Genomic DNA, 26236 nt, shown 5'->3' on the forward strand with positions numbered 1-26236 from the left:
CCACCAACATGTTTTCCTACTAATTACAGCAGGGGTGTCAAACTCAATTTCATAGAGGGCCGCATCAGCATTGCAGTTTCCCTCAGGGGGCCGGGTGGGTGTGGCCAGGGTGGGCGCAGCCTACTGGGTGGGTGTGGTTGGAGTGCGTGTGGCCTACTGGGTGGGCATGGCCAGCTCTACATCATTCGTGTCAAGGGTGCCAATGGGGGCCTGGGCAGGAGTGGGACAGATCTGAGGGTCTCTGGCAGAAGGAGATGGGACCGGGGCAAGTGCCAAGGCATGGTCCACTGGAGGAGCCTCACTGTTGCTCTCAGGCCATGCCAGCTGGGCTGGATGGTGGTCCAGAGGTCAAATGCCCAGCCCAGCCCTCAAGCACCCACGGCACTAAGCCCAGCCCCACTTCCCCAAGGGGTGCCCAGCTGCACTTACCTCCTCAAGGCTGCTGCTGCTGTGCTTGCTCTCCTTAGCCAGGCTGCCCATGATGGGTACGAGGTCCCTCTCCATGTAAGGAGACCTGGCTTTGTATCCAAAGCTTCCTTAGCAATAGGATGGGAGACCCCCTAGGATAGGCCAGGAGGACGGGGCAAGGGGATGCTGAAAGGGCAACAGGGAAGGACTAAGGCAGGACTTCCCTCAGACCTGCTGCCCAGCCCCTAGCCTGCCCGAAGTAGGCAGGGCCATGTGCTGGCCACTTCCAGGCAATGGTGCCTTTCTTCATTCCTCACAAACGGTGATACCTCCCCAGTGCGCGCCCAGGGCCAATGCGGCAGGGGCTGATCCCTTGCTGTTTCCAGATGGCCTTGTGGAGCTAAGACTGAATGCGTTTCAGCATAGAAGGCCACCACGAAATTGTACATTGGCTCCCAGCCGGCCTGGGCCAGGGCCAAGGCAGTGGGGGCCGTTCCCTCACTGTTTCCAGGATGGGTTCGCGGGCCACATGAAACCACTTCGCGGGCCAAATTCGGCCCCCGGGCCTTGTGTTTGACATGTCTGAATTACAGCATACAGCTAAACAAGGGTTGCATAATGAGGTTTGTTTTATTTGCATGGTTTTACTAAATAATTTCCAATACAGTTTTTAAAGCATACAGCTGTGACTGCTTGATTTTAAAAATGAATAGGACGATCCCAAAATCTTGTGGGTAGAACCAAATTAATATTATTAGTTTTCGTACGTGTGAGTGAATTTTCTACTTGGAATATTTCTGAGATTTCTGGCTGGACAGAAAGATACCCTGCTCTGAAAAGTATAGGAACATTAAGCAGCAGACATTAAAACAGTATTTTAAAGCACAGCTCCCCAACCTTTTGGGCACCAGGGACTGGTTCCGTGAAGAAAGGTTTTTCCACGGACCAAGTGTGTGTGGTTTTGTGTGCTGCCTACATCTCATGGATGGGGCTTTGCTCGTTTGCGCGGCCCAGTTGCTGGCATGCTGCAGCCCGGTACTGGTCCACAGACGGAGGGTTGGGGACCCCTGTTTTAAAGCATTCACAGAAATGAATTCAGCATTCTCAGTAATCAGCTTAGAACAAATTTCCAGTCCTTCAAACTGAACCAAAAGCTTTACGGTATACATTGTGATGTCTGAGCTAGTCCTTAACTTTCAGATACATTTGTTCTGGTTTGGAATATTAGTACAGTTTCAACGGTGACTCTTCTTCCATTTGGTCCTTTTCTGATAGACAAGACTTGTACTGTAATGTTCTTGTGCCGCAGCCCAATCTTATGCAAGGAATGTCTTCACAACTTCTCTTGGCCTTATACCTAGATACATGGAACTGTAGCCTAACAGAAGGACATATTAATGTGCCCATCGTGTCAAGGAGTGGAATCCTAGCCATCACAAAAGTAATACTGCATAAGAAAAGAGTTCTGAAGTTTCTTAAGTTTGCTCTTTAAAAAAAAAGACCTAGACTATTTCTGAAAGAACAAGTTCTGCCAAGGATTAATTCATTGTTTAGGTTTTTTGTTTGTATGATTTTAGTCTGTGTGAATATTTTGAACATTATACTAATTCCTAGATTTATTGCATGAGTCATTCATTGTGCATTATGTATGCAATTGTTCTTGGCAGACTCTTAATTCATTTAATTATTGTGTGAGTCAAAAGCAATTATCTTTTTTTATTTCATTCTGTTAACAGCTCCCAAAATTTCAAAGAGAAAATGTAACTTTCAACATAAGGCAAATGTTTATTATTTGTTTTCAAGCTTTTCAAACTCCCATCTTTGCCAATTCTGTTAATTTCTCTAAAGTTAAACAATATATTCATTTATTACCCAGAATAATGTTTTATTGCTTATGTGGTGAAATACAAGGAGTTTGTTATATCTTTGTTTGAAGTTCCCTTTTTAAATCCACTTTTGAACTGGACTTTGATTACACACACACACACACACACACACACACACACACACACACACACGTCACAGTTATATATTTAATTCATTTTCATTATACTTTCAGAAAACAACCCTTATCACTAATTCTTTGCCCTGATCCAGACAGTCCAATAAGCCTCAGCTTATAGTTGAGCAACCATTTGAAGTTGTGAATGAACTGAAAAAAGCCAGGTCCTGGCATCATGTGTTCACCTTCACCCGTTTGGCCTCCCCCATTCCGTGGCCCTTGTCACCATAGGTGACCTGTGTGGTCTACTTGCTTCCACTGCTGACCCAAGCATGCCCAGCCTGGCCTTTTGCAAGGCGGTTGCTAGCTACACGGGGTTTTCTTCTCCAGGTTGCACATCGTGGTTTCCTTGTGAGACCTGGAGAAGATGACCTCATGGGGCGGGGGGGCTGCCATTCCCCAAATACTGCATCCTGTTCTTGTGATGCTTTGGAAGACTTCAGAAGCTTTCCATAGGTTTTCTGAAGGATCATGGGGATAACGGTGTGCTGTTTGGAGGACAGCGTGTGCGATTTGGAGAACAGTGTGCATGGCCTGATGAAAAAGGCCTAGCACGGCCAGCACTGCATTACAGTAAGCAGGCCAGGCATGTCTAGTCAGCAGGAGGAGAAAGATGGTGAAGGTCAGCCAGGTGTGGCAGACTGTGGAGTGCCGGGCAATAAGGTAGCTGGGGTTTCTGTACTTAGGGTGCTGGTGACGCTCCTCAGCCATGGTGACGCTCCATGGTGTGGTGACGTTCCTCAGCAGCGGTGCTGGCTGCACTGTGACTAAAGTAGAGGTGAGGACGATTTGTTTTGACCTATTTCCAAAAGGTTATGTTGGCTTCCTTTCTCTTCCTGATACTTACCCATCTTAATTATTTAATTCATTGATTTACCACCCATTTCCAAAGTTTCTAATGACTGACAATAAAAAAACATGAAAGGAACCATTCCTACAAAAAAACAACTCCCCTCCCCCCCAATAATAATAAATTCTAAAAACCGTGAAAGAAAAAATGAAATCCTAATTGCTCCAGTGCATTCTGGCATTCATAATATGCTTTTCTTCGGGCCCAGATTTTGTGGGAGCTTTGAGAATAGTCCTGAAAAAGACTTTAAGGTCTGAGTAGATTCACAAAAGAAGACACTTAGTTTTCCACTAAGGTTTCTATCAGAATCTATTTACTATGAAGAGCTACTTTTATGAGAAAATAGTTATTCAGATTGCTTGTCCTTCTACATATTATCTATTCAGGCTGATAGTTGTGCTCGTTAATCACATATGAAATATTGAAGTGAAAATTCAGTTGCTCGAGCAATACATGGGATGCACGTGTTATCATGCTATTAAATCTGCCTTTGCAAGAAAAGTACAATCAAGTAATATTTTTATCCCTGTTATATTTTATTACCTATTTTTTATTTACAGATTCTAGATCTTAAATCCAGAACAGTCTCCCAGGAAGTAGCTATACAAGAATTCAAAGCTGAAATTGGGGGCTATAAGGAGAATGATGCTCGCCAGTCCTCTCTCCTTTCTTCCATGCAACACAAATTCCAAGAACTTGAGAAGGAATCAGGCGCAATTGCCATTTCCAAACATCAAGCAGAGCTAAAATCACAGGCTATTCTCCAGGAGAACTTGGAGCTAAAGGAGAAAATCCATGAACAAGAAGAGCAGATCAGGTAAGAACAGCAGGAGACAGTACCTTTTAATACAGACATGTCAAACACAAGGGCCGGGGGCCGGATCCGGCCTGCGAAGTGGTTTCATGCGGCCCACGAAGCCATCCTGGAAACAGTGAGGGAATGGCCCCCACTGCCTTGGCCCTGGCCCAGAGACCCTCCTTCTGCCAGAGACCCCCAGATCTGTCCCACTCCTGCCCAGGCCCCCATAGGCACCCTTGATGCGAACGATGTAGGCCATATGCATTCTAGCCACGCCCACCCAATAGGCCACGCCCACCCTGGCCACACCCACCCGGCCCCCTGAGGGCAACCGCAATACTGATGCGGCCCTCAATGAAATTGAGTTTGACACCCCTGTTTTAATACATTGCCACGGAGTAGTAGAAAACAGTACTTGTTATGATTGCTAAGTGAGGGTGCTGGGCTGAAATGGTTGAGCTCATTTTCATTAATATATGTAGACTAAGTTTGAATACTTCTACTTTTCTTTAAAATAAATTGGGAATATGTTTGTGTGTGTGTGTGTAGAGGCAGGTAGGACGCTATTTGAACTTTCTTCCGAGAAAGTATTGCGTGTATTTTATATTTGTGTTGTATATTTGTAACTCCTCAAGCCTTCAGAATTGCACAAAAGAAATTTTTAGCTAAGTGAAACAAACTGTAACTTGAGTTTCAACCTAGGTCATTAAAAAAAAGCCATTTGGATTTGCTTTGTTTCCCTGATGGCAGTGGGAGATATCTCATTACTGAGGAAAGGAAGTACTTTATTGTGATATAAAAGTCTTTTGCAAGGCACCGTATGTTGTGTCATGAGCACCTGTTTAGTATTAGTTACATTTCTGATGTAAGGTAAAAGATTTAGGTTTGGAGACTTTTATTTAACTTCTTTGAATACTCTCCTATTGTCCTGTTCTCGGGGCTTTTTAAATGGAAAATTTGGAACTATTTACAGTCATGAGAAACTTCATTTAAGTGGGAGAATAAAAAGGGATTTGGGGAGAATAAGGAACTCCCATTTCCTTATTGCTGAGTTGAGGTCAGTATGTAACTGACTCCTCCTTGCAGTGGTTCGGTCTTTTCTCACACCTCATTAATTTGCATGCTTGAGAATCCCACAGAGGGCATTTTAATTTTTTTGGAATGATACCTGCCTCTGCAGCGGACAGTAGGGTCTATCCCACGCTGGGCGAGGAGTTCTTGAAGTCGAAGTCCACATCTTGAAGTTGTCAAGTGTTTGAGAAACACTGCTCTAGCAATGCAATCTTGCCTCTGAAACTATCCAAATTATCCTGAATCTTTAGACTAGCCCTACCTATTGGAGAAAATGGTTGGGTCATGAACTTATAAGAACTTGCAGTAGCATTTGATTCATTTATTCTCTTCCTTTTTTTTAACTTAGTGTCCTCTCTCTCTCTCTCTCTCTCTCTCTCTCTCTCTCTCTCTCTCTCTCTCTCTCTCTCTCTCACACACACACACACACACACACACACACACACACAGAGAGAGAGAGAGAGAGAGAGAGAGAGAGAGAGAGAGAGAGAGAGAGAGAGAGAGAGGACGGACTCTGGTTTTTTGCTTCTGAATCCAAAATAATGGTGGGTCTCTTTTTCTTCTACACCTAGTAAGTCCAAAAGTCACCTCCTAAGAAATCTAAGAGTGACCAGAAGAATACAAACCTGTAACAAGTCAGGGATCTTCCCGTTCATTATTTTCGTGCTCAGGAAGTCTTGTTAACTCTGGTTTAAAATTGCATTACAGTTTGGTGGCCATACAAAAGGAAAGAATCAACCTCTAATCAGTCTTAACCTTTTCCCTGCCATTTTTTTTGTAACTTTGCTGCACTGAGCTACAGTCCTTATGAGTGTAAAAGCAAGCCTGAGATGGAAAAAAATAATAATCCACATGCTTAACCAAGAGTTAAGGAAGTTTCCTGGGGAGTGAGATATCCCTTTTCCTGGATGATTTGACAAAAGTGTCGAAACGTAAATGGGCAAACTATATAGGCTGGCTAACATGGCCTACTTCCTGTGTAACAAAGTCATGGAGCTTTCAAGTTGTATTGGTAGATGTTCTGGAGTTATTCTTGTGTTTCTTGCAATCATCGCTCCAGAAAGAGGAGGAAGTCCCAAATAGTTTTATCTAGGGTCTTTTAAACATTAGGAATCTTCTGCTTTTGGCAGAAAATTCAAGACTTCAAGGAGAGCCTGTGTTGCATCAACTTCAAACTGGCTTATGTATGGGCAGAAAAATCTACCAGTCTGCAGCCTAAACTAGTGCACTCACAATGATTTCTTATGCAAAATACTTTATGGCTGATTCTTTGCTTGATATTATTTAATTTGGCACAATGGACACTAAGATTCTGACCAGAAGTTGTATTTGGCTGAGGAACTGTGAGATAAACCCATATTTATTGGTCAGATTAGCAAGTTCTTCCTTTATCAAAACTTTCAATGAGTTTTTGAATATAGTGCACATTGAGACAGCAATTGTTAAGGCTGTACTCCCATCTAGAATATAGAACACAAGTCCAGATTCTTTCAATCTTTTAACTCCTTATAGGATTAAACCTCTGGATAACAAGGTAAAATTCAAGAATTATGGTCAAAGTCTCTGCTCCTCCTCTGCTTATGTTTGGAAATGCACTAAGATATATAACTGCATGATGCCAAAGTAGTCCATGGAGCAATAAGTAACTTTCTCTTAGACTTTGCACACATTTACCTGCAAATCATTTAAAATCAGTGGGTAGAAGATGCAAACTCAAAGGGTCATTCACTGGAATTTGTTCTCCAGCTGCCAGACTTCTCCAATCAAGTTTCTGGAGTAAATCACAGATCTCTGCTACTTGATTTGGCAGATGTTTCAAAAACATGGCTTATTTAGATAAGAATTATTTCTGCAGACCAGATCTGAGCCAAGCAAAATACTTGATTGTCTACTGTCAATTTGCCAGTTCCTCTTGTATCTATGAAAGTTGAAACCCCTAGTTCTTCCCGCCCCCCATAAATTAATGGACTCTTGGGACAGTGCTTGGTGGCCTTGTAGTTGACAGTTGAGTTTATAACTAGTGTAAAAACTCCTGGCTCTCGGTTTGACACTCCATCATCTTGTCTTCCATTCCTTTCTTCCTGTCTCAAAACATGTCTGGAAATGCTTGGTGTTTGTTCCCTCTCCAACTTCAACTACCCCAGAATGGAGTGCTTCCTCTCTCCGCATCACCATGGCCCAATTGTGAAAATCTCACACATTCAAAATTCTCTATCCACCACGCTTGGATGTTGCTTTCCCTCATCTGTTGTGTAAGCTTTCTCCTCTCCCTGTCACCCTCGTGTCAGAACTGCTAGTAGCTGTAAAAACATTATGGCAAAGACCTTTCCAGTTTCTTGGATTTGTGAAAATACTTAGGATGAAACTGCCCACAGATGCTAGGTCATATTGGAGCAGCATTGTTCTTGTGGTGAAGGACAAGCAGGCTGATGGCTACATAATCCTGAATACTTTGTCCCTTATGACTCACCTCACCAGAAACTTTGTCTCCCATCCCATCCAGGCTGTTTCAGCTGGGAGACTCTGGAGGCAGGAAGATAAGACTCCTGGATTCACCAAGCATTTGTACTCAGTAACAAGGCTTGTATCGATGACCTTCCAAATCAACATATCCGTTTCCTTAGGAACAGGAGGGAGAATTGCAACCCAACAGCCAGCTGTACATTCTTCTTGCTTGAGGGAAGAAATACTGACTCTCTGCTACAATAGCAGGTCAGCTGGACTTTTGGCTTATTTAAACTACAGGATTTTTGGTGGTCTCTTGTCCGAGTAGATATCACATCCAGTGTGTTTTCCTAGTCCCTTCTATTGCTCTGCCAAGCATTTACCAACCAAACCAACTGGTCTGTTGTAATTCCTCTTCTTCTCTGAGGGCTGTACAATAGTACTATTTAATTCCCCCCCCCAATCTTCCATCAGTCAAGAGTTTAGACATACGGTTGTCGTGGATCTCATTTTGAAGATTGCTCTTCTTATTCCATGCTGAAGCTGCCTTCTAAATCAGAGAGCGCTTCCGTCTACATCAGCCATGTTTATCAGCCCTGAGGGATGTCCTCCATCTTCCCTTACATAGAGACACCCAGTTTATGGTCCATTTTTGGAGGACTTTCCCCCCCCCAAATGTTACTTTGGAGCAACGTGGTTTGTGTGTGTGTGTGTGTGTGTGTGTGTGTGTGTGTGTGTACATATACAGTACAGAGCCTTGGTGGAGCAGTGGGCTAATGCCTCCTTAAGTAACACCAGCTGCCTGCAATTAGTGCAGGTTCGAGTCCCACCAGGCTCAAGGTTGACTCAGCCTTCCATCCTTCCAAGGTAGGTAAAGTGAGGACCCAGATTGTTGGGGGCAATAAGCTGACTTTGTAATAATGCCGCTTGGGGGGGGGAGAAAGCCCTAACAAGCAGGCATAGACATAGAATGAAGGCTACTGCTAAGCTTGTAAGCCGCCCTGAGTCTTCGGAGAAGGGCGGGATATAAATGGAATTAAAAAAAATAAATAAATAAAAATATACACATACATATACATATAACCTGACTGCTATCCCAACTTACAACACAAGTAAGCCCAAAATTTCTGTTGTTAAGTGAAACAGTTAGTAAGTAAGTTTTGCCCTATTTTACAACCTTTCTTGCAACAGTAGCCAGGAGAATTCCTGCTGTTGTCAAGCTAGTCACACGGTTGTTAAGTGAATCTGGCTTCCTCATTGACTTTGTTTGTCAGAAGTTCTCAGAAAATGGTCACATGACCCCGGGACACGGCCATAAATATGAGTCAGTTGTCAAAGCCTCTAAATTTTGATGATGTGTGACCATGTGGATGCTGCAATGATTGTAAATGACAAAATCCATCGTGACTCATTTTTCCCCCCCAGTATTTTTTTGTAACTTTGAACAGTCGCTAAGCAAACAGTATGTAAGTCGAGGACTATCTGTAGTCTGAGCATCCTTAATGTGAATTGCCTGGCAGAAGCTACAAGGGTGAAGTGTGCAAGGGAAAAGATGTATTTTTATCCATGCGAAAAGCATATGCGTCGCTTCCTTAGATGGAACCTCAGCTGGGCTCTTTGGACACTTAGAAGAAACGTTTTAAATCTATGACTAATGATCTCATAAACGGCTAGGATTAAGGATGGCTTTACAGCCTGCTGAAATTTCTCTTAGATAAGCTGCATAGTTGGAACCGCTTTCTGCTAATTTCCACTTGTGTATTTGTCATAACGAAGAAGCGGTTCTTAGGCCAATTTTCTCCTTCCTTCCAGTGTTGCTGCTTGGACCTCGAGAAAATTCTCTACTTCAGTCTGCTTTTCTGTATGTGTACAGCATTTTTGCACTTTTATTATGATTTTTGTTTAGAAAGAAAATTCATTACGGTTTATTGGTGTTCTATGAGTCCCATGGAATATATTTCCTAATTTGAAAATAGTATTTTCCTGTAAACAGAGATTCATTTTGACTAGGACCCCTTTCAGGGAGAGACTATTCAGACCAGAACAGAAGAGGAAGATCAGCCTTGCACATTACACAATTTTTTTTAGAATAGAAGAGGGAAAAAGGAAGTACAATCTTTCCCTCCCTCCCTCCCTCCCTCCCTCCCTCTCCCTCCCTCCTTCCCTCCCATGACTGTTGTGCTAGGTTTGCCACCAACCATATTGTGAAGTTCGCAGATGATACAACAGTAGTGGACTTATTCATGATGACAAGTAGAAGCTTACCGCAAGGAGGTTGAGGGGTTGGTGAACTGGTGTAAGGAAAACAGCCTAGTTTTAAATACCAGAAAAACCAAACAGATCACTGTCGATTTCAGAAAAGGCAGGCACAGCCACACTTCTCCGTGCATTAATGATTCACCTGTGGAGATGGTTACCAGCATCAAATTCCTGGTTGTGCAGCTAATGAGTAGGCTGGTTTGGTCGATCAACAGTGAGAATCTGGTGAAGCGGGCACAGCAGCGCCTGCATTTTTTGCGTCGTATGAGAAAAGCACATCTTCCTTCCCTGTCATACAGCATCAAAATCTGGTTTGGAAGCATCACTGCTTCAGACAGGAAGGCGGTGCAGAGAGTGGTGAGGATGGCTGAAAAGATCATTGGCAGTTCCCTCCCCTCCATCCAGGACATAGCACAGAAGTTTTGCCTGAGCAGGGTCCGTAAGATTATCTGGGACACGACACATCTTCTTCATGACTTGTTTTTCTTGTTACCTTCTGGGAGGCGGCTTTGTGGTATCCGTAGCAGAACATCCAGATTCAGCCATAGTTTCATTCCATACAGCATTAACCTTGTGAACTCTAAAGCTTCCTCCTTCCGTTATATATTGAAGATGGACAGTATTTAATATTTAATACTTATTTTTTATGTATATGTAAGGGTGTGGGTCTATACATATGTGTATATAGTATGGTTAGGTGTGTGTCATGTATGTGTTCCACTCTGAGAGCGGGCAACTAAATTTCATTTTTGATGTGTGCTGTTGTGCCACAGTAAAAAAAATGACAATAAATGTTATCTCTCTCTCTGTATGAATTCGATCTTGACTCCTGACAATTAGCCAAACTAGTCCCTGGAGTTTTCTTGAAAATTCACAGTCTCTTGGTTTCTAGTCTGATGGTTTAACTACTACACCAAACTGGTTCTTATTCTACTATCTATTCTCTTACATATTCACAGTTGAGGATATGATTAATTAAATCCACAGCAATATGTGGTAGATATATGCTTAGCTAAGTTAATGAAATTATGTGTTCTTGGTCTGACATAATGCTATCGTGATAATCACAGTTAATATAAACATTATATTTTTCTTACAAATAAAATTATTTCTGCTTTGTTTTGAATCCTAATTAGAAAATATTTGAATAAATCTGAAGAAAGCAAATCCTATGCATCTAAGATCAGCAGAGAACAAAATGAATTCATTGGACAACTTGGTTATCTTCTGGAAGTGGACATAAGAGGAAACGAAGAATCACCAGAACATCTGCTCTCCAAGGTTTTCTTTTAAAAATTATATAATGATAAAATGTGCCTCTTCAAATTAAGCTACAGAAATAGTAGCAAAGCACCTAAAGACATCTATTATATGAGTGGAATCTTGTGAATTAAATAGGATGTCAGATCTTCATTCCAGGACTTTTTATTAAATCTATTTCCACTCTGGGCTTTACTGTAGCCTCTCGTGTGGGCCCTTACTATAAAAATGTTATAAAGGTAGTTTTTAATAAAACACAGCATTAACCTGAAAACATCATGGAGCCAGCAGAAAGATAATAAAAAGCTAGGAAGGATAAAAATGAAATCTTCAGGGGCAGCTTAAAGCTGCCAGAGAGAGGGTGTTATTAGGGAACAGAGTTTTATAGTCCTAGCAGTGTTAAGGTGCATTCTTGCAGTCCTCAGGTGAGCAGAATAATATATCTGCATAATTTGCACTCTCTTATCCTGACACCTGAACTCTAATTTACCCCAGTAATAAAGCTTGTGAATGATCTTGTCCTTATACTTTATGAGTAGCAATCAAGAGATTCCCTCGGCTTCACCTCCCCTTCCATCTGTGTCAGCGGCCAGCAGGAAAAAGCTTTACCAGACTGATTGCTCTCCTGTAAGTGTGGTGGAGGGGGCTTAGGTCAATGGAAGCACTGGGGAAGTGCTGGGGATGAGGCAAAGTCTGCATCATGAGGACAGGTCCCATGGAAATAATTATGGGACATATTTGTGCTGCAGTTAATGTAAAGTGAGGCTAAGCCATAAAGGGTCTACCTCTGGTACTGAACAAGTCCCATCTCAGGTATAATTCAGATAAATATGGCATAATTTAATCCAAGATTATTCAAGGGACTCTGATGGACATCTTCGCTATCCCAAGTAATAAATGTAGAGATCACACATTGAGTTTTGATGTTACATTGCTTGTCTGTCTGCTGCTTTCTTGGTCAGGTAGTAGAACTGTATTCAAAAATAAATTTTCATGAACAGATAGTATAGCTTACAAGTCTTTTTCTTTCAAGAGTTACACCAATCTAACCCTTCCTCCATGCGCAATTGTACACATATTGTCAGAGTAGTCCTCTCCTCTCCCCTCTCCCTTCGTGCTAGCTGTCAATTGCCTGTTCTCTTAGCAACCTTTCTTTCTGGAAGTGATTTGTAAGTCTTTATTCTGAATCCAAAGGAACAATACAGGTAGTCCTCGACTTACAGCTATTTATTTAGTGATTGTTCAAAGTTACAATAGCACTGAAAAAAGTGACTTATGAAGGTTTTTCAAACTTACAACCGTGCAGCATCCCCAGGGTCACGTGACAAAATTTAAGCACTTGGCAACTGACATGCATCCCAGGGTCATGTGATCATCTTTTGTGATCTGACAAGCAAAGTCGAGGAAGCCAGATTCACTTAACATCTGTGTTACTAACTTAACAGCCACAGTGATTCCCTTTACAAATGAGTCAAGCCGCAAAATGGGGCAAAATTCATTTAACTGTCTTGCTTAGCAACAAAAGTTTTGGGATCAATTGTGGTCGTAAGTCAAGGACTACCTGTAAAATACCTTTCCTGATGGAGCCATTCTTATTATCTGGGCAGGTGTGTATATGCCCAGGGAATAAAAACACATTCTCACCCGATTTAGGACCTTAAATGCTAGAACCTGTGCTTTGAATTAGCCTTTAAATAATGCAAAATTGGTATTATATGATCAACCTACATAGTTCCCATATACATTATGAGTTATGTACCAGTCTACAGTTCTAATTTGTTTTCAGCTCTTCAAAATAAATAGTAATCTGGTCTGGATGTAACCAATTTATGTTAATTGCAACCAGCTTTTTCTTCTTCTTTAAATAAGGCTGCAGCTCACAAATTCAACCAAGCAAGTAAAAGGCATTTGGGGGCTCAAATTTTCAATATGAGCAGAAGTATCTTCAGCCTGTTTCCCTTTTGTGCCAGATCTTGGTTGCAGAAAGTCAAATAATTATGTAATGGCAGCAGAGAAATATGGAAACACTGAACTGTTTGCTGTTATCTACTGTATGCTGTGGTCTAGAGTTTTGCAGCCAAGATCTGGTAGCTCTAGTTTGCTTCATCTTTGGGGACAATCTCTTTTGAAATTGACTGTAGACTTCCACCCAGGTCAGAATTTCTGCAGACCCACAGAACTTTTTGTCTTAACTACTTGTAGATTTTGGGGAAAAAATTTTGGAAGTCTACTGAACACATCTTTATTTTTATCCAGTTGTTGACAATGCATCAGAGAGAGAGTGTGTGTTAAATCACAGAGCTGTTTTATTGTTTCTTGACATCCCAAATCAGTGTCTTCAGGATTGATGAAACCAAAAAATAGGGACAGCTGGGGCCAGTCTAAAAGCAAACTACCTAGAGTTGCCCCAAACTGCAAGATGGATGATATATACATTTAATAATAAAAAAATAAATGAAATAAATAAAAGCAACCATTCACCACTATTGCACACCTTCTCTTTAACATATTTATTAATAGTTACTCTTCTACCTGGGCATTCAGTAAAGCTTTTAACACATCAGTAAGTTTTTATAGTTTGTGAACAAATGTAAGACAACCAGGAAAAAAACACAGCACATACATTGTAATAATAGGAAATATTAAGTGGGCAGAAGGCATCATGTTAAGACTCTCATTTTCAATGGATTACATTCAATATAACAGCTATAAGAAAATCAGTAAAAGCAATGCCAGATAAAGCACAAATCAAAATATTATGATAAAATACTAATACTTTAGCCAGTAATAGCATTACTATTATAATTATCATAAATCATTACAAGTGGTGAGTCTGGGGAAAAAAACCTAGCTAGCAGACAGCTTTGGTTTCAAAGATGTACTAAAAAAAGGACAAGAAATAAAGACAAGAAATAAAGACAATAACTGGATCCCTGCATAATGCCATAAAGCCTTAATGTGGTTTTGTGGCTTAGCAGGCTGTAAAAACCAGCCATTGTGGTTTGTAAACCAGAGTTTGTAGATTAACACAATGGGTGACCCTAGTTAATTGTGGCTGATACAAAAGATCAATATTTTCTGAGCCCTGTCTTAGCCTGCTGAAGTGTCCCATGGCAGGTTCAGTGTAGCTTAAAGCCTACTTTTGATCTAGACTGCATGGAATGACAAAAGGAATGATTCAGACACTAGTTTAACTGTTCTACCAGACAAAATCTAGATTACTTTTTGAGTCTGAGCTATAATTATGCAGTTGTTTAGCCCAGGGCTTTTCAACCAGTGGTACAGGTACCACCTGTGGTACATTGGCACATGGCAGGTGGTATGCGACCAACCTAGAGAAGTGGTAGCGGGGGAGGGGAATGAACTGAACTGGTGGCAGCACCGCACAAGCCTGAGCGAGAGATGGCTGGAGCTGCAGGGCTGTCAGGGCTCAGCGAAAGTGCCAGGATCAGCACCAGGGCACCAGGCTCCAGCTGGAGCTTGGCGCTGATCCTGGCGCTTCTGCTGAGCCCAGAAGAAGCGCCGATCAACTGGAATGTTGCAGCATCTCCAGGGTCTTGTGATTTACATTCAGATGCTTAGCAACTGATTCATCTTTATGATGGTCACAGTGTCCCAGGGTCATGTGAAGTGACCAAAACCTGCTGCAACCACCCAGCAGAGGGGGGGAAATAAAAACCAAACACCCCCCTCACCTCATCCCCGCTGTCAATCCTCAACAGAAATGCTCACAACAATGAAAACCTCGGACAGGAGGAAGAGCGTCGCCAGGCAGGCAGGTGTCTTGCTCAGCTATGACTTGGGGGGCACTTTTTCAGTGCCATTGTAACTTCGAACAGTCACTAAGCAAACTGTTGTAAGTCGAGGACTACCTGTACTTCATCACTTTTTTCCTTTTTGTGTGTGTTTGTTTTGGTCATCAAGTTTTTGACACCTTGCTAGGTGACTCGGATGTTGCCATATCCTAAAAGTGGTACAATAGGTGAAAAGGTTGAAAAGCCCTGATCTAGCCGAAAATGTATCTTAATAGATACATTTTATTTTACTTTTGAGTCCATGAGTTTTGTTACCTCTTGCACAAAGATCACTTGATTCCTGTGGTCTTTGTGCAAGAGTATGAGGCTTGTTGCTCTCACTTGCTGGTACACACTTCTCGTACACCGGTTGTCAGAAAAGTTGTCGTTCACCATTGGGTGCAACCTATTGGTTTCTAATCTCTGATTTGTTATTTTAAACCATTTTCTCCAAGTTTTAATTACAAGCGGTAGAAAATTTTAACCAGATCTGCATTAGAACCACTTTGGTATCTTAGACATTGTAAGTTTTCCCCCAAAAGCAGTTTCTTTTCCTTGGTGGGAAGATATTAATGAAAGGACTGTGGTATCTGTTGCATTATCAAGCAATCAAATGGCATATACTATGGTGTAGGGCTGTAACAATAGAAGTAAGGGTCCCAGGTGGTTTATTCTTTGTGTTCTTAGGGTGCACACAAAGTACTGTCTTCTTGAAGCAAAGAAGTATTGGCATCGGCTTCATATATGGTTGAATGAGATTTTAGGACATTCTGTTAAACTGACTCCTGAGACGTTTTTGTTAGGCTTAAAACCAGACAATTTGAATAGATCTGCATGGTTTTTGATGTCGCATTTGTTAACGGCGGCACGGATATTATGGGCTCAATATTGGAAGAATTCTGTTAGTCCTCCTGAGGATTTGTTAATCAAGAAATTTATTGATTGTGTGGAATCGGACCATTTGACCATGCTGTTGAAAGATAAGGGGGATACAGATTATTGTTTATCTCGGAGACCGTGGTATGAATGGTTGACAAAAAGGGATGGTGACGGGAAGGATTGATTATACATTGTAACAGCAACTTGTCTAAATCATTAGAATGTTTATTACTTATGTTTTGCATTTCTTTAAAAGAATTTTAATAAGCACTGCAATGTATTGTTATGATGTAGTTGTGGATGATTTTAATAAAACAAAAAAAAAACAAATAAAAAAAACAAAGTACTGTCTTCTCATCTTGCTTTGCTTTACTTTATTTTGAATCTGGTAAGTATATGAGCAGCTGTTCAAGGAATATAGGCTTCCCAATAAAGATTGTGGGTTAGTCACAGCTGTGCACTTGTGTCCATATGCACTGACAAATAGCCTGTGGTGGAGGGGGATCTGTGATTTCCTGCTTGTAGATCTTACTTCCTCCTCTGGAAGCCAGAGAAGAATGTTTCTTATCATTAAAACCAGTCCCATTGGTGAGAGTGATATCATACCTATAATGGAAGTTGCACAAATGGAACATGGAAAGTGAAAAATGCAAAAATGGTCATAAAAACAGTCTGGACGAAATGGAAAATTGGGGGCAGAAATAATGATGGGAGTTGGAGACTGGAAAATGTGGTGTAAAAATGAACTCAATTTGCAACAGCAACATAAATGCAAGTGAAGATGATTCCCCAGGTCCTAATAGCAAGCAAAGCATCTATTTTATAAACTAATGGGGATTCTCCTGCATCTCTATATAAGGAAGTCTAGATTAAATTCTATTATCAAGGTGAAAGTATTAACATGTGGCCAGAGAGGACAGTGCAGACACTAAAATGCTCAATTTCAAGTCTCCCTCTTAACGGTACAACTGAAATATGACGAAGCAAAACTATTTAACTTGATGCTTTAGTGACACTGAAAACAACATTAAATTACCCATTTGAACACCATATCTCACTTTGGTGCTTCCAGATCCGTGGAATGCGTAAAGAAAACGACACGCTCAAAGGACAAATAGATACCTTTAGAGAGACCGTAACAGTTCATGAGATGGAACTGAAAGCCAACAGAGAAACCATCATGAGGCTTGTCTCAGAAGTGAACAAGGAGCAAAAGAAGGCAGCAGCTTGCTCTCAAGACATGGAAAAGCTAAGTGATGTATGTCTTTTAGTGCATGTTTATGACTTTAGGGCTTTCTTTATACGTGAAGTGTTGTTTAATTGTTTCTGCATTCAGTCTGCATAACAGTGGGTGTGAATTCCCTGTAAAGTCTATTCCAAAATGTTTTCTGAGGTCTTGCCTAGATAGGAGTACTTGAGATCTGGGATCAGAACTATCTTTTTTTTCCCTTTTTCATTTTCAGAAGTGTACAGGAGTCTCTTATTCAAATTGGGACTACAGCATTGGTGATGTGGATCAACTTTAACTCGCATTTTTTTTTCTTTTCTTTGCGTCATCCATCAGATAGCTGCTTTTCAGTATTGGGGGACGGTTAACGGTAGACAGTTTTTAAGCCAAAGTTAGACAAATTGATGTCCTCCTGACATTTTACATTTTAGCTCCCCTCAGATCCAACCATCCAATCCCTTGTGCTCGGAGACAAGGGATCCAGGGTGCTGAAGTCCAACTGGGTATCTAATTTGGCATTCACACGAAAAGTTTTTCCCAAATTCTCTGAAATGTCTATCCTATGCTGTCAATTCTTTCTGCAGTTGAATTTGTAAAATTACAAATCCAGACTGTTCAGTAAAAGCACTGGAAGTTGGAGGCAACTCTGACCTCAAAGTAGTGTAAATAAATAAATAAAATCACATATAATAGGTTCATTCATATGTGCAAAACACTCAGTGTTTCATTGAAGATGTATCCTCATAATAAAACCTCCATCTCATGGTTGGCCTTCTGCTGAAGAAGGCTACTGTTGGACTAAGGATGTTTTAGTATAATAATTTCCACCTTGAGCCAACAGAAGACACAGCAAGCTGACATATACAGGTAAGTCCCATGGAGGATCCTTCAGAAGATGGCAATCTGCTGCACTCCAGGTGGCTCACTGCATGGTTTCCTCCTATCCAACCACTGCCTGGAACCTTTCCATGTTATAATGTGTGTAAGCAGCAACACCACCCAGCCCCATTTTCAGGCACTGTAAAGGTAGGCTGTGAAGGCAGCACTCAAGGTTGGAGTCTGTGCCTCCATGGCCATTCTTGCTAACATTGCCAGAGGGACTAGGTATTTCATGGACACTGCCTAACTATCCTGATTTTTGTTGTTTGTATATGGGAATATTGACCTTATGAAAAACCTAGCCAGAGGTCTTCCAGGAGGTTGATATTCTCATTGAGACCGAAAAATGATGGCTGCACTGGATTGCAAGGTAGCCTCTGGGGTGACATTTCCCTGCAGGACTTCCCCCCCCCAAAGGTTGGAGTCACATACTGTACCAGTTTTTAAAAAGTTTTGTCCATAGCAAAGTCAAGGCACCAATCAAAGGATTGTTAATAAAACCTTGATACTTTTATCTTTGGTTAAGATGGAGCTTCTGTAGGAGCTGAACGTCCCAACAAATTTAGATTTTGCCAAAGCCTTTAAAATCTCATCTGAACTCAACGGAGTGCAGAAATGTGTAAAGTATTGGAAATTAAACCTAAAGAACTCAAAGATACCTTTCCTTTTGGGGAGGCAAGGTTGCTAATTCTTTCATTCATGGAATCCTCTTCCTGATAGTTGGATTTGGATTGATGCTGCTGTGTCGATACTAGAGCAGGGGTAGAAAAGGCTTTCTCTTCTTTTAATTTTGCTTTTCAGCACAAGTCCTGAAAAGTGATCGGGATAGTTGATACCTCTGTTTACAGGAACTATCGAGCACTTAAGAATTCTTTTAAAGTGTGGCCTTTTGGACTATAGGTTTTGTACATATACACCGTCTGACAAGTGTGTCTGGGCGCCAGATGGCTAAAACCACAGTGGAAAATACGGCAGTGACTTTACTACAAACGTGAACATTTTGTTTTATTTTGTTTTTGCCATTAACCTTTTATGAGGCATTGGAAACTTAAACAGATGCCTCAGGGATCGGTGCTCTCGCCCCTCCTTTTCAACATCTATATGAAGCCGCTGGGAGAGATCATCCGTGGCTTCGGGGTGAGGTATCATCAATATGCTGATGATACCCAGCTTTTCATCTCCACCCCGAACCAACCCAGTGATGCCCTCGATGTGATGTCCCGTTGCCTGGAAGCGGTACAGATTTGGATGGGAAAGAACAGGCTCCGGCTCAACCCGGCCAAGACTGAGTGGCTTTACGTACTGACATCTCGTTTAGTCCAAGAGCTTCCATCTTTGATTATAGGAGGAGAGATGTTACCTCCCATTGATAGAGCACGCAACCTGGGCGTCCTCCTGGATTCACGACTCAGTTTTGAAGATCATATTGGAGTCGTGGCTAGGGGGGCATTTGCCCAGATTCGCCTGGTACACCAGTTGCGCCCCTTTCTGAACTGAGATGCCCTACGCACAGTCACCCACGCACTCGTTACCTCCTGTATAGACTACTGCAATGCTCTCTACATGGGGCTGCCCTTGAAGACCACCCGGAGGCTTCAGCTGGTGCAGAGTGCAGCTGCACGGGTAGTGATGGGAGCACCCCAATACTCCCATATTACACCCCTCCTGCGTGAGCTGCATTGGCTACCGGTTGCCCTCTGGGTGAGATTTAAGGTGCTGGTACTTACCTTTAAAGCCCTACATGACTTAGGCCCGGGATACTTGCAGGACCATCTGCTTCCGGGAATGAATTCCCATCACCCAGTACGCTCACACAGAGAAGGCCTCCTCAGGGTACCATCGGCTAGACAATGTCGGCTTGCGACCCCCAGGGGAAGAGCCTTCTCTGTGGGAGCGCCAGCCCCCAAGATCTCCAGTCCTTTCACCACGGCCTCAAAACACTCCTTTTCCACCTGGCTGACCTGGACTGACAGGGATTTTAATTATGTTTACAATTTTAACTCTAATCTTTAATTTATTTCAATTTTTAATTTTAATTTACTGTACAGAGACCTTTAATCTTTGTTGTTGTTAGCCGCCCTGAGTCCCTCGGGAGATAGGGCAGGATATAAGTCCCATTGATAAATAAATAAATTTGCTTATTGATGAACTGTGCTTTCTGTTTTGTTATAAGATAAAAATGTATGTTTTTGTGGACAGAAATGATATGACTTGGTAAACTGTGTTAGATTAGTCGGGCTGGGGTGATAACTGAGCCTGTTCTATTGTGTTGGGGAATATTTATTTCCAGTGTGAGCTATCAATATACAGTTATGATTTGTTATACTGATTTTACATTTGTTGATTTGTTGATTTTTGATTTTTTTTGGTTGTTATTGATATATAAGAGTTTGGAATTCTTATATATTATATAAACAGAGAACATTTCCCCCCAAAGGATTGCTTTCAAAAGACACTTTTATGTTTTTATTATGTCTCAAAATGCTGACTGATGTCACAACTACATCTTATAACAACAAAGCTAGCCTGTGGTAGAAGACTATCATTTTTAAGCAAGTAATGCACTTTGTACATAATTAACATTGTACATGTAATAGATCTGGTAGCTGGAAGAATTCTGTCCATATCTGAAACTTATAGACACTTGAAAACATCTTTAATAATGAGACACAGGGTTGCAAGTGACATTTCTATTGGCTTTTTATCGATTTTAGCATCCAAGTCAGAAAAAAAATGTGAGACTTTATTCACAGCGTGATTTGCAAAGTAGCACAGTGAGTGTTCCAATAGTCCTCCAATCAGTTCAGTAAAGAAGATACAACAGTGCTCAGATTTATGGGCCAATCAACTCAACTTTTTTATAAAGATGCTAAGGATTTCTTCATCTACAAAACAGATAGAATTAGAATTAGAATTCTTATATTATTTCGGTGTTTTAGAACTCATCAAATTTGCAGACAACACCAAGCTGGCAGGAATAGCCAATACTCCAGAAGATAGGCTTAAAATACAGGAGGATCTGGACAGACTCGAACACTGGGCGCTATCTAACAAAATGAAATTCAATGGTGAAAAAAGTAAGGTTCTACATTTAAGCAGGAAAAATCAAATGCACAGGTATAGTATAGGTGGTACCTTGCTCAATAGTAGTAACTGTGAGAGGGATCTCGGAGTCCTAGTAGACAATCACTTCAATATGAGCCAGCAGTGTGCTGCAGCTGCCAAAAAAGCCAACACAGTGCTAGGCTGCATTACAGAGGGATAGAATCAAGATCATGTGAAGTATTAATACCACTTTACAATGCCTTGGTAAGGCCACACCTGGAATACTGCCTCCAGTTTTGGTCACCACGATGTAAAAAAGATGTCGAGACTCTAGAAAGGATACAGAGAAGAGCAACAAAGATGATTGGGGGACTGGAGGCTAAAACATACAGGGAAAGGTTGCTGGAATTGGGTATGTGTAGTTTAACGAAGAGAAGAGTGAGGGGTGACATGATAGCAGTGTTCCAATATCTCAGGGGCTGCCACAAAGAAGAGGGAGCCAAGCTATTCTCCAAAGCACCTGAAAGCAGGACAAGAAGCAATGGATGGAAACTAGTCAAGGAGAGAAGCAACCTAGAACTAAGGAGAAACTTTCTGACAGTGAGAACAATTAACCAGTTGAACAACCTGCCTCCAGAAGTGGTGAATGCTCCAACACTGGAAGTTTTTAAGAAGAGACTGGACAGCCATTTACCTGAAATAGTATAGGGTTTCCTGCCTGGGCAGGGGGTTGGAGTAGATGACCTCCAAGGTCCCTTACAACTTCTTCTTCTTCTTCTTCTTCTTCTTCTTCTTCTTCTTCTTCTTCTTCTTCTTCTTCTTCTTCTTCTTCTTCTTCTTCTTCTTCTTCTTCTTCTTTTTCTTCTTATTTTTTTATTATTATTATTATTATTATTATTATTATTATTATTATTATTATTATTATTATTATTATTATTTTCCATTTTTTAATCAGGTCTTCTGTTTAACTCCCCTGTTGGTCTGATGCATTAGTTTTGCTGCTTTTTTTCTTGCAAAGTTTTAAAATGTTTGAAAAAACATTTATCTGTGCAATAAACATAAAACTCCTTCAGCTTCAAAGGGTATTTCTTTCAGTTTTATCATGTTGCTCCTTAATTAATTTCCCCTTTGTAAGTTCTTCAAATTACAATGCCAAGAACTATGTTGTAATGCTTTATCAAAGAAGAAAACCAGCATATTCTGGAATGCATAGTTCACCGTCATTAAATCCATGCTGGCTGTTTGTAATCACTCTGTTTGCCTTAAGTATTTCAAATTAAAAAGCATGCCAACCAGCTCCCTCAATGCATTTTAATTCTAAAAATAATATTTTTCAGATGATCAATTTCTTTAACATATATATCCAATCAAGAAGCTCCTAAACACAAGATTGTGAGAAGAGCCTAACTATGGGATTTAGCTGCTTCTCTTTTGCCCATTTATTTGGAGCAAGACACTTTTGTGCTTATCTGCCGTACTGTTTTTATGGAATCTGCTGTTTCTAAAAATAAAAGCAGGCTAGCTTCATACAGAAAGATCCTGTTCTTTCTATATTTCTCCTATATTTTCTTTCCAGTTCAGTCTGTTCAGCTCACTTACGAGATTTATTTTATTTTTATTCTATTTTGTTTAAAGTAATGTTACACTTTAGCAACTATGCATGGACTGGTAACCACTTTTTTAGATCTGATGCAGTAATATCCAGGTTCATGGAGATGCAGAGTGAAAGAGCATGCAAAAAGAACTTCTGGAAATCTGCATAAGAGTGCATGAGTTTAACATTGCCTGGATTTATTCAGAAAACACACACACACCACAAAGTCTTCAGTAAAGGAAGGAAGATAGTTCCTGTGTGAGGAAGTTGTATTTGGCCTCAAGTTTAAACTCATGGAACTATGGAAATTTGATATGACTTTGGGCCAATTATTCTGTCTCTGCCCAAGAAGTAGCAGAACCTTGGGGCAGACTTAAAAGAGGGAGCAGCAACCTAGAATTCCTGTGTAGCCACAAGTAGATTAAATCCACCTTGCCCTTGAATTCTGTTGACCCTTATCGAATTTCCAAGCAAGTGCTAACCATTCCTTGAAAAGATTCCTGTGCATAGGCATAAGTAGCAATAAATCTGTTTAGTTCGACCTTCTCATGTGGGTCTTCGTGCCTGACACCTGTCTACCTCATGCAGCATTGCTGTTGTGGGAATAAAATGAGTGTCGTTTCCCATGGAAGTTGCCTTAAGCACTAAGAAGAAATATGGAATATAGATTTAACAAATACCTGCAAACACAGGGGAAATATCCTCCATGCAGACAAGAGTGAGTTAGCAAAATGTAGGGAATAATTCTGCCACCTCATTATACTGTTATAATAATAAATCATGCTTTGGAAAAAAAGAAAAGCCAAATGGATGTTTAATTTGGTCTCTGGGTTGGCTATCTTTCTCTTTATTATTCAGTCAGTTATTTATTTCTCTTGAGATAAGCAACATACTTACAATAATCACATCCCTTCCTCAAAAGCCACTTTGAGATCCCGTCAGTTTTTTGAAAGTTCTTCAAATGTTGTAATAATTCAGGTTTTAAATAATGTAGACTGATAGGTACTTTAGTTCTTACTAATAGCATATTTTCCCCTTTCTGGATCCTACCATATTGGGTGTGGTATCAATACAGAACATTTCCCCCCAAAAAATAAGATAGCAGTTGCTATAGTTTATAGAGCGGGGAAGCAATGTTGTACTTGCCTGTGACAAAAAGAGGAAACGTTTATTGAAATAATACTGCAATCCGAAAATGTTTCCTTAATTTCCATAAGAACTATAATTTATTTCTTGTCACTAGAGTAATTTTCCCCTTCCTGCCAAATCTTTTTAAGAAAAGTACCAGGGAAATTAAATTAAATTAAATGGAAGCATGCCAAAATGCAGAAAAGCAGATAATATTGGATGTGATGGCCCCAATTAGAATAGGTTTGAATGGTGACAACTATGTATTTAACTGTTTTTTTTTAAACAACAACCTGCATTTAACATGGGCACAATTACATAAATAATTCTGATCCTTCACAGCTCAAATGTCATTTTGGCTTTTGAAAGTAGTGCTCTCCTAAAACACACAAACACAGACACACACACACACAGACACACACACAGGCAGAGACAAAACAATCAAAATCAAAAGTCTCTAGCTTCTGTTCCACAACAGTTGTTCCCAACATTTTCTTTTCAACAAGCCATAATCCAATATATATTTTATACAATTTAATCCAAAGTGTTTGTGGACTAGCAGGTAAACAGGTCATTTTAAACATTTTGCATATAACACTTATATTCAAGCTTACATATGAAGAGCCATTAAAAGTCCAAGAGTGCTTTAGACCAATTGTTTCTATTCATATCATTAGATCTGGCAGAAGAGGCATATTATGGGCCCCATCATTTAAGGAAGGTCATCTGGAGGGATCCAAGAAGAGAGCCATGTCTGTCTTTGACCTTGCCCTATGGAGCATCATCCCTTCCTGAGATCAGATTAGCCCCCACCCTGGCTGTATCTGTCAGTCAGAGCTTGTAAAATGGTTGTGTTAATTGTAGTTTGATTTCTTTTTTACTTTGCTGCCAGTTATGTATTTTATTTTAGTTATCAGCTGTGTTTTTACCTGTTGTTAACTATCCAGAATAACTATGGATAGATGGGCAGCCATCTAAGTGAATTAAATTCACTACAGTAAAAACCTTCATTTAACATATCATTCAAAGTTATCTAATAATCCTGAATGTTTGTTAAGTCTAAGATAAATTATTTAGTAATTAGTACTAAATCATATTAGTACTAAATTGTATTAGTAATTCATTTGTATAACAAATAAAGCAAATGACACCTTTCACACCAGTTTGCATAATGGTGACATTCTACAAATGTCAGGGTTTGCATCATTTGCCCCAATTAATGTCTTTCGGGGAGTTAAATTAATGTGAAGACTTTGGCGGGAATTAAAAAGTAGCGCCTTCAGCCTTGTGGTTTGGGTGGATTGACTTTATTCAGTATGGCAAGAAACAAATCAAAAGTTCCCCCTATTCCTTTGCTGATGCTGAATCATTGGCGGCTTGGATCCACAATGACCTTCCATAAATAAAAGGTCTTTTGTACTTATCAAATTATTTGGGTCCAGCCTACATTATATTGAAAGAAAATCATGGCAAAAGTCAATGGCAGGACTTTGAAGGTTTACCCATTGGCACTTACTGAGGTGATTGTTCCAAATCTCTGGATTCATATTTTTTCTTTCAGCAGAAACTATCCATGCATCTCTTGAAAGCAAGTTTTACTAATAGTGCACATTGGGTATCTGTTATTCTCCTGGAAATGTGTTGTGAAATAACCATTGTTTTCCTCTGTAAATATTATTATTGTTTTTTTTTATTTTAGGACCTAAGAAACATTGCAGGAGCTAAGCAGAATCTTGAGGAGGAGATCAGAAGCCTCCAAGACAGACTGGCAGCCAGCCAACAGGCTTGGGAAGAATTGAGCCAACTAAAGGTCCACTGCGATGAAAAAGAATCGGAGCTGAGAACTTGTCTAGAGCAGGCCAGGGAAGAAAAAAAGCTGCACCATGAATTCAAAGACAAAATGGGGACTTTGCTAGGATGTAATCCCATTGTGGCGACTCCATCTAAGGAAGACATTGTGGAAAAAATCCGAGAGTTGTGCCACAGAGAGGAGAACAAAAAAAGAGTATGTCTTATTTTTCTTCAGTGGCCTTAGTTTATTCCTGTCTATAGATTTTATTTTAGTTCACTTCAAATTAATCCACGAATTGGTAGGATTGTCTGACTGTAAGTGGTGACAGAATGACATTTGATGCAATTGTAATCTAAACTGCCAAGACATGCCTTTGTTTTATTTTGATATAACAGTTTATATAGCAGTTGCTCTGTATCTAATGATTGCAGGAGAAATCACAAGGGGAAAAAAAGGAGAACCTATTAAAGCAAAGCACATCTTTAAATTGCAGTCTGTTAAAAAGGACCGCATGGTGACATTTATTTATTTATTTTACATTATATCCTGCCCACTTTGAACAGCAGAATAAAGCAGAATAAAATCTAGGAATAAAATGGGGGGAAAGAATCCCTAGAGACCCATACCTATAATCCCATCCTTAAAATCATTACAAACAAAGGGCAACGGAAAGGTGATCATTTGTTGTGTATTGTACACTGTTCAGTCCCGGTTAGTAATTTAACTGTCATTGCTACAGGATTTTCATATTACAATAAATATATTGCGATTCTTCCCCCCCCTTTTTTTCTTTTTGGCTTAAG

At 40.5% G+C, this 26236-nt stretch overlaps 1 protein-coding gene across 1 annotated transcript in view; it reads left to right on the plus strand.

Moving 5' to 3' along the window:
- CCDC170 (coiled-coil domain containing 170) overlaps window positions 1-26236 on the plus strand; it is a 58852-nt gene that overhangs the window by 11112 nt on the left and 21504 nt on the right. The window contains exons 3-6 of the mRNA XM_083348745.1: window positions 3821-4077; window positions 10971-11115; window positions 16840-17025; window positions 25341-25646. Of these exons, the coding sequence (XP_083204871.1) occupies window positions 3821-4077; window positions 10971-11115; window positions 16840-17025; window positions 25341-25646 (894 nt within the window). The remainder of the gene's footprint in view (window positions 1-3820; window positions 4078-10970; window positions 11116-16839; window positions 17026-25340; window positions 25647-26236) is intronic.

Source organism: Vipera ursinii (assembly GCF_947247035.1).
Source record: "Vipera ursinii genome assembly, chromosome: 1".
Lineage (NCBI taxonomy): Eukaryota > Metazoa > Chordata > Lepidosauria > Squamata > Viperidae > Vipera > Vipera ursinii.